Consider the following 17,213-nt stretch of genomic DNA (forward strand, 5'->3'; position numbering starts at 1 on the left):
TCACAAACGGCTTTAAAAAAACAGCTTATACTTCAGTCGTTGCCATAGACTGTATTTCATCATTACTGAGTCGAGAGAACTGAGAAAGGATAACAATGACCTGTTTTATAACGTGAAATGCCACTCAAGAGCCCCAAACACAACACAAAAAACTGCAACTTTCCACAAAAACAGAGCTCAAAGTTAAAGACGTGGCAGCATTATTGAAGTAGAACTACGGTGTCCCGACCATGCAGTTGTTCCTCTGTTATGGTTCATCATCAGTGTGAGAAAGGTCATTGTTTTAGTGTGGCTACTCATGACATTAACACAAACTCACACATGATTTCACACAATGTCACTGGGAGAGTTACTCACACGTGACACATCTGTTCTCGACTCATTATCACATCACTTCCTGCTTTTGAAAGGTTCATTTTTTTACATTTTGAGCGACTTTCATGGTTTGTTTAGTATGTTTTGACACTGTTTTGTTCGGAAAGTTCTTGTTTTTTTGCGATTTTCCCATTAAAGGACAAATATCGGTTTTCTTATCAGATTATTTTACGCATGTTCATTATTGGGGAGTGATTATTGGTTGAAAACAATTAGAAAAGTGATCTTAAACCAGCTCTATTTTTCCCACTAACTCTGAAGCTGATCACTTTATTTAAATCCAGTAATAATGCTTGATGTGCATGAATCGTGCTCAAACTATGATTTGATTTATCGCCCCCAGACGTAACTACATTTTTATTTTGATTCTGTTTCTATCATTTTGTGCAGCACATTTGAAGTATGAATTGTTTGGTCCTCGTCTGTTTGACCTTGGAGACTGGAGTGTTCACTGCTTTGCTCTTTTCCACAAACACTGACGTTCTTATTCTGCTCTTCAGTTCAACAAAGCGCTGCTACGACAAGCGGCACTTTGGCTGAGCGTTTGTCATCATAAAAGAGATTGAACTGTGACCAAAAGGTTTAGAGCCGATTAAAAGATCAATATCAATATATCATATCAATTATTGAAATAATTTAGTAATCGAATAATCACACAAGAAACATGTAAATTAAGTTTTTTAAATTTAAAATATATATCTTTAGTTTGTAATTACACACTATCCGGACATTGAAAGGTTTATATGGGTCAAATTTTGTGAGAATATTTCATTTTCACTTGGCTTTTGAGATCCAAACAAGGAATCGATTAAGCAAAGGAAAAATTGCTAGATTAATTGATTAGCAACATAATCCTTAGTTAGAGCCCGAATATTTACTACCTACAATAAACTGTATATTTTAAAGCTCATTTTAACTGGTCACAGCGATTCTTCCTCACTTTCCAAAGAATCCCTGAGATCAATAAACGTAAATATCTTATGTTTGTGTTGTTGATGCTTTAGACCAGGGGTGTCCAAACTGTGGCCCGGGGGCCAAATGCGGCCCTCAGACCAATTTTTGTTGGCCCCCTGGTTTCCTGCTAATTTGGCCCAAACAACAAAAAGTTATTTTTACTGTAAAATTGGAAAAAATCAACCATTTTGATGTTATACCAACCTATTAATGTTCCAAGTCTTATTAAAGGTGTGGAGGCAATAAAACAATGTCAAATGCAACATTTCGATTGGTTCACTTCATTGTCGGGTTGTTTGTGGCCCTCTGCTCTGTATAAGTTTCAAAATGCGGCCCTCAGTTAAAAATGTTTGGACACTCCTGATTTAGACAAAGGCAAACGTCCGAACATTTGAACATTTGAACTGTTCAAACTTCCTCGTTCCTTCTCTTGTTGGGGTCTCCGCCAGCGGCTCGTCTCCATGGAGATGTTATCGCTTTGCCTGGAATGTTCCACAGTATGGCATTAACTGTATTCTTCTTCTTCTTCTGTTGGTATTCAAGTATTTACATTACCGCCACCTACTGTTGTACATTAGACTTTATATTTTAGACTGTATTCTTTAAGTGTATTTGTTCCATCGCCAAAGAGACGAGCAATAAAAAAACCTACAAATCACCAGAAAAGTTACATGTTGCAGCTTTAAGTAAACACAAATAAACCACTTCTCTTTTAGGGTCTGAAGAGCAGGTTTCAATCCCCCGGAGCGTTCTCAAACTCCTTTAATTGCCCCGTTGACTGTTGACTTCACAAATCTGAAACTGATCCCAGATAACGTCGCGGTAAAACTCGTCTTTCAGAAACTAAACGGTGGGAAACCGTCTTCGCCCGGGCTTGTGTGCGCTCGCTGGCGGCCATTTTGGATCCGTGACAGTGGGAAGAGTAGATTCAACCTCGAGGAGACGCGAGGCCGAGTCGCTGCTGTGGAACGGCGCCGCGGCGATAACGGAGACGTCTGAGGTCGTTTGGCTTCGGGCGAGACGAGCTAAACGTATTTATTCTTTTTTTTTGTTCAGTTTGCTCTTTCGCAACTTTGAAGCTTTCATCTGGAAACAACAATCTGCAGCTAAACATGTTTCATTATGTCATTTAAGCAAATCCGTACATTTATATCAGACATTGTACTTTAAAGGCTGTTTCCTCCATAAAGAAGCGTAAATACCGTATTTTCCACACTATAAGTTTGGCCGGCGTGCGACTTATACTTTTATTTATACTTATATACTTATACTCTGGAGCGACTTATATGTGATATTATTTGTTATTTTCACACTTGCAACTGCATTTCATACTCCAGTGCGACTTATATGTTTTTTTCTTCTCTATTATGCATTTTTGGGCTGGTGCGACTTATAATCCAGTGTGACTTACACTCCGGAAAATATGGTACACTTTCCTATCTTGTACTTTTGACAGATTTCGACAGATTTTACTGAAGGATTTGTTGATACATCTCATTCGTTCATAAATGCCAAAAGTTATTTTACACCAATTTTCTTTCAAATCTAGTTAATGCAAATAAGAATAAGTTACAGTAAATATCTGGCTGTTCATATTTCAGATTTATATGTCCCAAATATGCTACATTTTGGCCGTTTAAAACGCTACAGAAGAGGTTTATAATTTGTATCTCTAAATGTAATATTTCCTTATTTTTTCTTATGTCTTAAATTCATAATGTTTATCTTGTTTTTAAATCACTTTAGTTTCTGGTCAGTGTCAAAATTATGTTTCTTATTTCAAGTAACAAAATCTAAAGTGTAAATCTGAAAGAGTTCAAACCTCCTCTTGACTTTATGATAAAAGTGTCGGAAATACTTTACTAGACGTGTGTATTTCTAAGAACAGCACAAGATGAGAAAGAGTTTGACAAATGCAATACAAAAATGCAAATACTGTATGATATTAGCCGTAAAACGTGATTTTTATACTTTTCACACTCTAGAAAAAAGTTTATAGATTTAAAAAATCTAAAATCTTCCAAATCAACTTGACTAAACCAGGACCACAGACTGAATGGATATAGATTTTATTATTTTATTATTGAGGATGTAGCACTGTATATCGTTTGTTGCTACACAAACTGCCGTGATTTAAACCCGACACTATTTTCCCATGTTAAGAGTTTTCCTGGCAACGAGACAAAACCAACCGATCAAAATATTTACAGCAAACTGTTGACTTGAGAAATGACTGTTGTGCAATCTGCGAACGCAACAGGCTCCGCCCTTATTTCACCTTTCACAAACACGCCAAACTCTCAGTGACGCGACTCGGTCTGGAGCCTGTTTACTGTGAACGCTCCACACTGCAAACCTTTATATCCACATGTCAGCAGGGGAAACTAAGCAGCGCTCACACACACAGGCGGCAGTATAATAGACCCCAAACTGTGACGCTGTAGACCCCAAACTGTGATGCTGTAGACCCCAAACCGTGACACTGTAGACCCCAAACTGTGAAGCTGCAGACCCTAAACTGTGACACTGTAGACCCCAAACTGTGAAGCTGCAGACCCCAAACCGTGACGCTGTAGACCCTAAACTGTGACACTGTAGACCCCAAACTGTGAAGCTGCAGACCCTAAACTGTGACACTGTAGACCCCAAACTATGAAGCTGCAGACCCCAAACCGTGACGCTGTAGACCCTAAACTGTGACACTGTAGACCCCAAACTGTGAAGCTGCAGACCCTAAACTGTGACACTGTAGACCCCAAACTGTGAAGCTGCAGACCCCAAACCGTGACGCTGTAGACCCTAAACTGTGACACTGTAGACCCCAAACTGTGAAGCTGCAGACCCTAAACTGTGACACTGTAGACCCCAAACTGTGAAGCTGCAGACCCCAAACCGTGACGCTGTAGACCCTAAACTGTGACACTGTAGACCCCAAACTGTGAAGCTGCAGACCCTAAACCGTGACGCTGTAGACCCTAAACTGTGACGGTGTAGACCCTAAACTGTGACGCTGTAGACCCTAAACCGTGACGCTGCAGACCCTAAACCGTGACGCTGCAGACCCTAAACCGTGACGCTGTAGACCCTAAACCGTTACGCTGTAGACCCTAAACCGTGACACTGTTGACCCCCAAACCGTGACACTGCAGACCCTAAACCGTGATGCTGTAGACCCTAAACTGTGACTCTGTAGACCCTAAACGGTGACTCTGTAGACCCTAAACTGTGATTCTGTAGACCCTAAACGGTGACGCTGTAGACCCTATACGGCGACGCTGTAGACCTCAAACTGTGACGCTGTAGACCTCAAACTGTGACTCTGTAGACCCTAAACGGTGACGCTGTAGACCCTAAACGGTGACGCTGTAGACCCTAAACGGCGACGCTGTAGACCTCAAACTGTGACGCTGTAGACCCTTAACTGTGACGATATAGACCCCAAACTGTGACACCGTAGACCCTAAACATTAATTTTAGATGTTAGCATTAGCATTAGCGCTAGTCTCCAAACATCGCAAACTATGAAAAACCAGCATAAAAGAAAATTGTTGAGTTTTTTTCAGAGTGAATATGTTTCGTAGCTTCTTTAGTCCAGCTCTGTCCTTTCTCTTCTTTTTCTATTCCTCCCCCTCTCTTCTCTCTCCCCCGCTCCTCTTTCTCCCCCTCATCTCTTCCCTCTCTCGCCCTCCTCCCCCTCTCTCCTCTCTCTCTCCCCCTCCCTCTCTTCCCCTCCCCCCTCTCTCCCCCCCTATCTCCTCTCTCTCTCCCTCTCTCCCCCTCCTCTCCCCCTCCTCTCTCCCTCTCCTCTCTCCCTCCCCCTCTCTCCTCTCCCTCTCTCCCCCTCTCCCTCCCCGTCCCTCTCCCCCTCCCTCTCTCCCTCTCCCTCCCTCTCCCTGGTAGTAACAGCAGGAGTGTGACTTAACCTCACCAGGTCTGAACAGAAAACAGAAAACTGGGCCAAAGGCGACTGACTACACTGCTTTTTCCATCAGCTGCAACTTTCCTGTACTTTTGGAATAACGCCGATGACAATTAATCAACATTTCCCCCCGTTCAGTCTCGATTCAGTCTGTTTGACTCATAAGGCTGTTTAAAACTGAAATAATTGTGTTTAAACCTCTACAAACATGTTCTGCATCAGATTATTGTATTAGTTTAGCAGCTCATCCTTTAATCTTCTCCAAATGTGCAGTGAAATCTGAAGCCGGAGCTAAAACGACTTTACACTGCAAATAAATAACAATTCCATTTATTTTTAACCAAAAATCTGCCAAAATCCTGAAATTAGCCTTTTGTCGTCTCTCGTATCTGGTTTAAGCAATCGAAGTTTTGATTGGACGGCTGCTGGTCGGCGTTAAAGCTTCAGAGCTCCTCCCACCGCGCTTCAACCGTGACGACCGTAGCGCGCAGGATCTACTTCCTGTTTCCGGTTTCCTGTTCAGTCCAGATGAGGAGGAGGAGGGTGAATGAATAAGACTGTGTTCCTGTGTGTGGAGCCAAACGGACTTCCATGTGGAGTAAACACCAGCAGCAGCAGCAGAGCACGCCATACCACGCAAACTATACAATAAATGTACACAATTCAGAATGCTAATCGTCTTTTTATGATTAGGTTCAGCTTTGTTGGCAAATTTTCAAGAAAACTATTGATGGAGCAAGACATTTTCACTAAATACGTCTCCATGCGAGCACAGAAAGGAACATTTTGATACCAATTTATAATAACTACACCAAATTTATATTTATACTTATACTTACACTCCGGAGTGAATTATATGTGATATTATTTGTTATTTTCACACTTGCAACCGCATGTCATACTCCAGTGCGATTTATATATGTTTTTTTCTTCTCTATTATGCATTTTTTGGCTGGTGCAACTTATACTCCAGTGCGACTTATAGTCCGGAAAATACCTCATCAATATAATGAAATAAAACTAAATATTCTGAATTACAGTGATTTTGCATGGTACTCATAGTAGTTTTCAGACACCATACTTTTACTCCTGTTTGAGTACCGTAATATATCCGAGAGTGTAACGGTAAAATCTCTGTTTTCTCTTCCCACTGAAACTCTAAAAGTGACAAACGCTTTATGTTGACAATATGTGTTTTATGAGTTCTTCTCATTTTTGTGTCTTTCCTTTGAAAACACCGGATTTTGCGCATTATTTTTTTCCTTCAAATTACATCAACTTCAAACCATAAATCAGATGTTAAGTCCAAACATTTACTCTCACTTGAGTTGTAGTTTTCCCCAATACTTTTTCACTCTCAGTTGAGTCATTTCTTGGACCACAACTTCTAGTTTTGAAGTAGCGTTACTCTTACTGGAGAGCACCTTTTAGTACTGTATTTTCCGCACTATAAGGCGCACTTAAAAGCCTTTACCGTATTTTCCGGACTATAAGTCGCGTCGAGTATAAGTCGCACCAGCCAAAAAATGCGTAATAGAGAAGAAAAAAACATACATAAGTCGCACTGGAGTGTGAAAATAGTGTGAAAATAACAAATAATATCACATATAAGTTGCTCCGGAGAATAAATATAAAAGTATATAAGTATAAATGTAAGTATAAGTCCCACCCCGGCCAAAACTATGAAAAAAGGTGCAACTTATAGTCCGGAAAACACGGTAATTTTCTCAAAAAACGACAATGCGCCTTATAAATGGATTAATTCTGCTTGTGTTTACTGACCTCGAAGCGATTTTGTGTGCTACACGTTTTGTTTCGCATTATTATACTCCGGTGCGCCTTATAGTGCGGGAACTACGGTACTCTTTTCGTACTCTGGTGAAAGTGGACAGACTTTGCGATAATACATTGGACAAAACGTCGGTTAAAAGTTCCACGGAGGAAAATAAAAGCAGAAATAACTTGACAGTTCCCTCCCTCTCGCATGCGCGCTCCCCCTCTGCAGCTCTTTGATCAGATTGTGCCGCTCTAAACATTTGCAGCTGGCCTCGTGCGGGACATAAAGAGGTCACCGGAGCCGGGGGCCGCATAACTCTTCCCTCTCTTTCTCTCTGCGCCCCGGCTGCTCCACTTCTCCATTTCAGCGGGGCTCGGCGTCAGCTAAAACAAACCGCCGCCGTTCAAAAAGCGGCTCGACGGACAATGGTGCGCTTCCTCTTTTTACGCGCTTCGGCCCCGTCCGGTTTCTCCCCTCCGAATGTTACTTGATTGCGGTTCGACATTAAAAGATTGTGCACTTTTCATATGATTTGTCGTCGTCCGTAAGTCGTTTGTCAGAGCTGCAGTTTAAACAGGAAGAGTCCAAACTAAGTGCATCAGGTGCCGAATGTGGTCAAATGTGAATGAGTACCGTATTTTCCGGACTATAGTTTCATAGTTTTGGCCTGGATGCGACTTATATATATACTTATATACTTATACTCCAGAGCAACTTATATGTGATATGATTTGTTATTTTCACACTTGCAACCACATTTCATACTCCAGTGCGACTTATATCGTTTTTTTCTTCGCTATTATGCATTTTTTGGCTGGTGCGACTTATATTCCGGTGCGACTTATAGTCCAGAAAATACGGTAAACGCTTTATGAATGAACCGCAAAGACGTTCGGGGGTTCAGGGCAGTTGTTTAGCGTTTACTGACCTCTTAACGTTGAACTGAGCAGCTGTTTTTGGCCCAACAATGGGATTAAATGTCAAATAATTGTGTAAAATCAACCACAATAACAGAAGTCTCCCTCTGACCACCTTCTTTTCTTTTGCGTAAAAGTTGCATTGCATAACATTTTTGGTGTATGGTTTGTCGCCATGGAGATGTTAATACTTCTAACAAGTGATTTTTTTCTTTCTGCTTCAAAACAAAACTTGAAAAAACATGTGTTCTTGCTGTGAATGCAGTCGCCTCACCACAGAGCTGACCAGGAAAACTGAAAAACTGGAAAAAGCCGGCGGCGTCACCCACATCGCTTCATGGAGCTAGGAAAGTTTAATGCCATACTGTGGAACATTCTAGGCTCAACCAGAACAGTTGCATCGTAAGCCGTGAAATAGGAGTTAAAATCTAACATAAAACCAGTATATTTTCTTTCTTTTCTGCTAATTTGTCTCTCAAATGCAGAATCTCCTCTCAAATATCCCGTAACATTCAGAACAACATCCATCACATGTTGTTTCTCGGTTCGTGTCACAGTTTCACTTTCACTCGTGTTTGTTGTGACGCGAACAGATCCACACGTTTCTCTGATTGGTTAAACCGACGTGTCAATCACGCCCAGTCAGAAATCAAGCACAAGGACGGGTTCCGGACATTAAGTGTTGTAAAAGGGCGTGGTCGCGGATAGTCAGGCAAATGAAAGGCCACTTAAAAAATATAACCGTATTTTCCGAACTATAAGTTGCACCTTTTTTCATAGTTTTGGCCGGGGTGCGACTTATACTTATATTTATACTTATATACTTATGCTTATACTCCAGTGCGACTTATATATGTTTTTTCTTCTTCTTTTTTGGCTGGTGCGACGTATACTCCGGAAAATACGGTAATATTAAGTCAATTAAATTAGCAATACTTAAAGCAAAACCGCACTTCCAGACTTATCATATGGAGAGCAGAATACACGTTTAATAACAATACTACATTATTAACACTATCGATGTAACGTTAGCATCTGTTTGGGGAGCTCGTGCGGCGTTCGTGAGGCGATAATGGGCGTGGCAGGTGAGCGAGGCCGTGGGCAGATTTGGTTTTTCATAAATGAACAGAAGTCTGACCTTTCCAACTTTGTGTCTTTGAACGTCTCGTGTTTCCGACGGAGACCGAGGCCGCTCCTGGTGTTTACTCGTCCACAGGTCAAGTTAAAAGGACACCGCGGGACCTCTGGGAAATAAAGGCTGGGGCTGCTTTATTGGATGGCTGTGCTGCTGTGAGATGCTGGTTTTCAGGACACTTGAAACGCAAATGAGTGAATAAAGTACTTTCGGACAACAGTTGTTTAATGCCTGATATTTTTAAACATGCCCCTTATTAAAAAGCACAATTTGGATCCTAATGTTTTTTACAAACTATAGGACAATATCTAAACTTCCCTTTCTTTCTTAAATTTTGAAAAGGTTTACTGCAGGCACATCTTGCCTGTAATGACATTTCTGAAAGATTGACAGTAATAAAGTGTGAGTTAGTGATGGATGGTGGCCTGAGAGGCTCACAGTTCAGGTCACTTTAGGAATGACAATGTATTACACGAGGAGAGCGAAAGAAAATGATTTATTTCACTGTTGTTGGGTCAAGGTGTCAATAATCATGAATAATCATGAATAATCATCAACAATCATCAACAATCATCAATGATCATCATTAATCACCAACAATTCTTTGGAACATTCTCCATACTGTGGAATATTATGGCTAAAGGAACAACATATCTACGGAAACAAGCAGAAGATTGTCCTCCAGGCCAGGTACGAGTTAGGTTTGTGGAGATGCAAGCCCGCTCACAGCAAAGACACAGGTTTTATACATTTTTAGTGCAATAAAAATATTTTAAAAGGAAAATAAATAAGTATTTGGCTGGTCACACAGTGAGGCTTTGAATCGTGATATTCACACAATTGAAAGATGAAAGATTTTAAATATAGACTCAGTGGATAAAGTGGAAAAATGCTATATAAATACATTGTAATAACAAATACATTTAAAAAACAACAACAGAAAGTGCAGTAGTGATTTGTTTTTTAAAAAAATGTTTGACTATTTTAGAAGAAAAGATAAGTATTTTTAATTCAATCCATAGTTAAAAAAAACATCTAATGTAAAATACTTTTTAGCTGGCTGTTTGTGTCACATTTACTTTATTTTGTCATTCAGACAGTTTGATTTCATAAAGTTGGTCACAAACGTGAGGAAAAGTAACGAGTTAGACAATGGGAACAAAAGAAAATTACAGATTTCACTGTTGTTTGTTCATAATTGTTAAATCCTGGTGTTTTTTCTCACAATAATCGTAACACTCAAATTTGATATCGTCACATCCCTACTTAAAACTTAATGACAACGATCAAAATTTTTAGTATTGATATTTTTGCTTGATTATGTAGACAGCTCATTATGTAGTATTGATCTGTCCATCACTCACGTCACTTTTCCATGGTATTTGTCAAATTTAGAGCTGAAAAATGTTTGTGTCAGTTATAATCACCGTGTTCATTAATATGTCGCGCAGCCATCACATTCGACCTCTTCTAACGTTGAACCGGCCGTTACATTATACACTTCTGCTTTTGTCACCTAAATGAAGCGTGTGCGAGTCTTAAAAACACGCTTTTATCAGACATTACTTTCTGTTTGTAGACGATATTGTGTAATTGTGCAGGGGGTTTCTGCTCGGCCGCTGGATTACAGTAATTGAACGTGTTTTTTCCCTGCAGTAACCACTGTATTGACCATGGACTTTTTGAAACTGAGTCGTGCGTTTCTACCTCAAACTCTTACACAATTTAAATCAGACAGTACCACACAGAAATAAACTCATAACACCACTAAAACTATGGACAGTTTTAAGTACTTAATACTTCATAATTATCCTAAAAATCAAATAAAACGTACTATAATAATTGACGGTAAAAGGACAGTTAGCTATTACGGTATTTTCCGGACTATAAGTTGCACTTTTTTTCATAGTTTTGGTTGAGGTGTGACCTATACTCCAGTGCAACTTATATGTTTGTTTTTTCTTTTTTCTTTTTCTATTATTCCTTTTTTGGCTGGTGCAACTTATAGTCCGGAAAATACGATAACTTACATTTACGGACGTCATGATATTAACATTTCAAACTCTATTTCGAAATGTAATTATATGCCACAATGTTAAAAAATATTCTTAATTCATTCTGAGAAGGTCAAATGTTGTCCTCTCTTTATAGCAATATATGTACCGTATTTTCCGGAGTATAAGTCGCACCAGCCAAAAAGTGCATAATAGAGAAGAAAAAAACATACATAACTCACACTGGAGGATGAAATGCAGTTGCAAGTGTGAAAATAACAAATAATATCACATATAACTCGCTCCGGAGTATAAGTATATAAGTATAAATATAAGTATAAGTCGCACCCCGGCCAAAACTATGAAAAAATACGGTATTGATCTTTTTAAAACCCTGGAACGATTGTGAAAAAATAAGACAAAGTGACTGTACCAGGGTAACAAATGAACGTACCTTTATTCTAATGTGTTTAAAATGTTAAGATGCGGACATAACCTTTAAAGGTGTAAATCATAAGTGGTTTCTGTGGCTTTATTATCACAAAGGAAAGTGCTGACATTTAGAGATTATCTGTCCATTTCAGAATCTGACTCACATTTAGGAAACCCTCAAACACTCTTTCTACTCTCTTCTTTCAGTCTGTAGTGATTTGTGCTGCAGCGTCTTTCACCAGATGCCCTTCCTGAATCATTCTTTGCCAGTTATCCAAGTTTGGGACTGACACAATGTGGGACTGACTCTGTGCTGTAGACTTCAGCTGTACCTAGAACATGTGGGCGTCTCATACCAGAGATGTCTGACCAGCCTGTTCTGTTGTTGTGCCCTTTAGCAAGACACTTCACCCACGTTGCGTTTGCGGAAGGATTCTCAAAAGTATTGGACACGTGATACTAAACGGAAGTCTGTGTCACTTCTAAACAACTCCACAAACTCCAGAGGTAGAGGAAGTGCAGATTCTTCTTCTGCGTCGCTTAGAGCCTAGAGCGCCCTCTTGTGGTTGTCAGTGTTAAAATAAAGAATACTATCACATATAAGTCGCTCTGGAGTATAAGTCGCACCCCGGCCAAAACTATGTAAAAAAAGTGCAACTTATAGTCCGGAAAATACTGTAGTTCAGATATAGATCATTCTAAAACAGCTCATGAAAGGTCAGATTTTGTCCTAAACAATTTTACACCGACGCCGTTCTGGTATCGATTAGTATCTGACTTTCAATGCGTTTGACGAGCCCAGTCTTTGCTCTTCTCCTCTCAGGCAGTTTTAACCGGTTAAAAACCACGGCATTCCCGCTTCAGCTTCTCCCAGAAACCGGTCGGGCTTTCCCTTCGACCCGCGGCGAGCTTTTGCTGAGTTGAAAACAGTATCGTGCACGCGTCGCCCACAGTTGGACTCCCGCTCGCTGAATGCCACATTGTAAACGCGCCGCGGACAAACCTCTGACATCACTGCGGGACATAGTGGGCCCTGTTCGCCGCATAATAGACGTATTGAAAAGCCTTTGCGACCGACTCCAATGAACGCCTTTCCCTTCCGCGTCCCCGGGAAGCATTTACGGACAAAAAAGGAGGTGGGATTGAACAGTATTTTACGATAAAATGTTCTTTTTCGCCAAGTTTTTCCGTGGGATCATTTGGGAGATCAGTACAGGGCTCGGCAATTAATTGGATTTTAATCAAGATGACATCTAGTCATGTCTAATTGTCAATGATGTGCTTGTTTCTTTTTTTTTTTTTCAATCAAAGACGTCCACAGCCAATCATCTGTCGGTAAAAGCACGTGGTTTGAGACAGTTGTGCTAAATGGTTTTAAATGTCTGCCTTGTTTATATCATGATATTGATGGTGGAAGCCAGTTTTGTTATATTTTTTTTAGGAAAAAATCGAATCAAAAATGGAAATTGTTCTGTATCGTGGAAGAAAACGTCATTAAATTTTTGCCATATCATCCAGCCCCAGATCAATATCATTCAAACAAAAAAATTTAATAGTTTTAAAGGGTGAAATCCTAGTTATTGTGATTTATAATGACTTAACAAACACCGGTATACAGTATTTAGGAAGTGTGTGAGGGAAAGAAAGGTAGATAACGGGCTACAACATTTCTGAGGAATTTTTTTTTTGTTTTTATTGTGGATGAATACGTTTCTATAGGTATAAACTGTAATAATAATAATAATAATAACTTTTATTTATATAGCGCTTTTCAGTGACCCAAAGACGCTGAACATAATAAAAAAAAGGGGGGGTATTTACAGACAGGGGGGGACAACACGTACAGAACACATTAATATACAGATAAAATGAACAAGACAGAAGAAGTAGAGAGAAAAAGATGGGGATGTAACAGGGGGTAGAAGAGTAGGCAATGGGGTAGAGGAGGCTAGGGGTAGGGGAGGTCATAGGCTTGGGTGAAGAGGTATGTTTTTAGGCGGGATTTGAATGTTGTGAGTGAGGGAGAGTGGCGGACAGGTTGGGGGAGGGAGTTCCAGAGTCGGGGTGCTGTTCGGGAGAATGCTCTGTCGCCAAAAGTTTTCAGTCGGGATGTTGGTGCAGTCAGGGTGAGAGAGGAGGAGGATCGGAGAGCTCGGGAGGGGCGATGGGGGATGAGGAGGTCAGACAGGTAGGGGGGGGCAAGGTGGTGAAGAGCTTTGAAGGTGAGGAGGAGTATTTTAAAGTTTATGCGCTGCTTGATGGGGAGCCAATGGAGAGAGCGGAGAACGGGAGTGATGTGTTCACGGGACCGGGTGTGGGTGAGGAGGCGGGCAGCGGAGTTTTGGACCATTTGGAGTCTGTGGAGGGAATGGGAGGAGATGCCAGTGAGGAGGGAGTTGCAGTAGTCGAGGCGGGAGGAGATGAAGGCGTGGATGAGGGATTCAGCAGCGGGGAGGGTGAGGCAGTGTCGGATTTTGGCGATGCGGCGGAGGTGGAAGTATGAGGTCTTGACGATGTGGCTGACATGGGGAGTGAAGGAGAGGGTGGGGTCCATGATGACACCGAGATTGCGTACCAGGGTAGAGGGGGTGATGGTTGAGGTGTCGATGCTGAGTGAAAAGGGACCAGTTTTATTGAGAGTGGATTTGGTGCCAATGAGGAGGAGCTCTGTTTTGTCACTGTTCAGTTTGAGGAAGTTGAGAGTGAGCCATGATTTTATTGTAGAGATGCAGGTTTCGATGTGGCTGAGGGGAGGGTTTTGGGTGGATTTGGTGGTGAGGTATATCTGGGTGTCGTCAGCGTAGCAGTGAAAGTCCAGGTTGAGTTGGCGGAGGATGTGACCAAGGGGGAAGATGTAGCAGATGAAGAGGAGGGGGCCGAGGAATGAGCCCTGGGGGACCCCCTGCGTTACTGGGGAGAGGGTGGATGAGTGACTGGAGAGGGAAATGAACTCTTGCCTGTTGGTGAGGTAGGATGTGAGCCAGTCAAGTGCAGAGCCCTCAACACCCAGTTGGCGCAGCCTTTGTAGGAGGATGGAATGGTTTATAGTGTCAAAGGCTGCGCTGAGGTCTAGTAGTAACAGGATGTTGAGGGCCCCGGAGTCTGCAGAGGTGAGGAGATCGTTGAGTACTTTGACCAGGGCTGTTTCAGTGCTGTGAAGTGGGCGGAAGCCAGATTGGAGGGGTTCATAGAGGTTGTTTGACTGGAGGTGGGTGTGAAGTTGGGCGGCGACGATGCGTTCCAGCGTTTTTGAGAGGAACGGCAGGTTGGAGATGGGGCGGTAGTTGGAGAGGTTGGCGGAGTCTAGGGTGGGTTTTTTGAGGATGGGGGTGATGGAGGCCAGTTTGTAGATGGAAGGAACATGGCCGAGGGATAAAGACTGGTTGAAGAGGGTGGTGAGATGGGGGATGAGAGCAGGGAGGCAGGCCTTGGTTAGAGTCGTTGGGAGGGGGTCGAGAGAGCAGGTGGTGGTTTTGGAAGCGGTGATGAGGTCTATGATATGAGAGGAGTTAACAGAGGAGAAGGTGGTGAGGGCAGGGAAGGGTGGGTGGTCAGGGAGAGGAGGGGGGGCAGGGGTGGGGGTGGTGATGGAGTTAATGGAGACGGCAGTCATGGAGCTGTTGATTTTGGAAATTTTGTCATTGAAGGCAAGGAGGAAAGAGTTGCAGAGGTCAGGGGAGGAGGGTGGAGTGATGTCCGGTGGCTGGAGCAGCTTGTTGACGGTGGAGAACAGGGTGCGAGGGCTCCGGTGGGAGCTGTTGATGAGGGTGGAGAGGTGGGCAGATTTGGCGGCTTGGAGAGCGTCACGGTAGGAGGAGATGTGTAATTTGAAAGCTTCGGCTGTAGGATTCTGCTGCTTAACGTGCGACCGTAATCTACTCCAGGAGCTGAAATATGAACTGACAACTCCAAGAATCTCATTACCAAATTCAGAGTGTAGGGGTGATTTTTTTACTTTTTCTTTAAACTAAAAAGTGCTCTATAAAAACAAGACATTTTTTAGATCCATTAAAACACTGCACATGATTTCAAAGTGAGATTTCGATGCGATCCACGCCTACATATTTCTGGTCCCTATTGGGGAAACCATCACCTGTTGCAGCTTAGCCTGGATAATGTGCAGCCTATTCTATATGTGGGTGTGTTAGCCCCTGGACACATATTGGCCCCATAAGGCAAGGGGCCCGTGGAAGAGACACACAGAGAGAGTCCTTGACATGCTTGAACCAAGGCCAAAAATCAAGAAGGAAAAAAACCCAGCTCCGTACCTGACCAGCCGTGTCGTAAAGCCCCAATAAATACTGCTTCCCTTCCACGTTGACGCTCACTGCAACGACATGACAAAGAGCGGGGTTTTGTTTTAGTGGAGGAACAAGGGAGGAGAAGGGAGGGGTGCACAGGGGTCCCCAACCTGAGCCAGGCAAACAAGTGGTTTTCATTATGGCAACAGATGCACAGCGCGCAGAGGAACAACTATTGCGCGCAACTTAGAGATCAGCGCACGCAAGTTTATTATGAGCACTGCGCGTTTGGAACTGCAGACGCTATTGATTCTTTAAAACAAAAAAAGGAGGAACAATAGGACATAGTGCCGTGCCTACCTGCGTAATGGTCAAACACCGTGGGCACGTACTCCTCCGGGAAGGCGTCGTTGGCATAGCTCATGAGCAGACACGTCTTGCCCACCGCGCCGTCTCCCACCACGACGCACTTCAACATGATCGTGCCGGCTCCGTTTGCCATGGTGATGAGGATGATGCTGAGGATGAGGATGAGGATGAGAAGGATGATGTTACCGTCCGCATCACCCGCCCCCGGACGCGCTGTGATCCCGCCGGCTCCTCGTCCTCTTCGCAGCGGGCATCAGCGGCGTCGGAGGCGGGCAGCGGCGCGCGCGGAGTCGGGCTGGAGCGACCGCATTTTTCTTTCCTTTTTTAATTTGTACTCCTCCCTTTGACACCGGTTACAGTTTCAAAATGTTGTCCCGAGACTTCTTCTTCTTCTTCTTCTTCTTCTTCTTCTTCTTCTTCTTCGTTAGTTTGAGCCCCGTGCGTCCGTCCGTCCGTCCGTCCGTCCGCGCTCCGTGTTGTGTGTTTCCCCCTCGCCCGGTGCGCTCCACGCCTGTCGGTGCTTCTCTCTGGCGCACTCCGCCGCCGCTGCTCCACACATAGGCGGCGAGCGAGGCTGGAAGGAGGGGCCACGGTCTGAAGAGCAAGGGGCTCCGGATAAAGTGCACTCCGCCCGCGCTGCGTGTGCAGAAGGGAGAGGGCGGGGGGGGGGCGAGGCGCGGATCTGCACTGAGAGGACCGCGCTGAGAGGACCGCACTCAGGGGTCTTTTCTGAAGATAAGATAAGATAAGCCTTTATTTGTCCCACGATGGGGAAATTCCAGTGATGCAACACAGAGTATGTACAGAAGTAAATAATAAAAAAGCATATAACTTATTAAAAAACACTCTTGTAGAAACTCAAATAAAATAATAATAACAATAGTAACACTCTTATTTACAGCTGTTGTATGGACAGAGAATATTGCACCAGGATGATCTACATTATGTCACAGTATTGCACATGAATATGACAGTATTGCACATGAATATGACAGTATTGCACATTTATATGACAGTATTGCACATGAATATGACAGTATTGCACATGAATATGACAGTATTGCACATGAATATGACAGTATTGCACAAGAATATGACAG

The 17,213-nt window shown here is 42.7% G+C and overlaps 1 protein-coding gene across 1 annotated transcript in view; it reads right to left on the reverse strand.

Moving 5' to 3' along the window:
- Window positions 1-16,624, reverse strand: part of LOC140351014 (rho-related GTP-binding protein RhoQ) — a 30,841-nt gene extending 14,217 nt beyond the window's left edge. The window contains exons 1-2 of the mRNA XM_072436648.1: window positions 16,105-16,624; window positions 15,772-15,830 (exon numbers count right to left, since the gene is read on the reverse strand). Coding sequence (XP_072292749.1) covers window positions 15,772-15,830; window positions 16,105-16,246 — 201 coding nt within the window. The 5' untranslated portion in view covers window positions 16,247-16,624. The remainder of the gene's footprint in view (window positions 1-15,771; window positions 15,831-16,104) is intronic.
- Between the last annotated feature and the right edge of the window lie 589 nt (window positions 16,625-17,213).

This window comes from Eucyclogobius newberryi, unplaced genomic scaffold, assembly GCF_026437365.1.
Source record: "Eucyclogobius newberryi isolate DKJ021-1_F unplaced genomic scaffold, fEucNew1.0.hap1 SCAF_8, whole genome shotgun sequence".
Taxonomy (NCBI): Eukaryota; Metazoa; Chordata; class Actinopteri; order Gobiiformes; family Gobiidae; genus Eucyclogobius; species Eucyclogobius newberryi.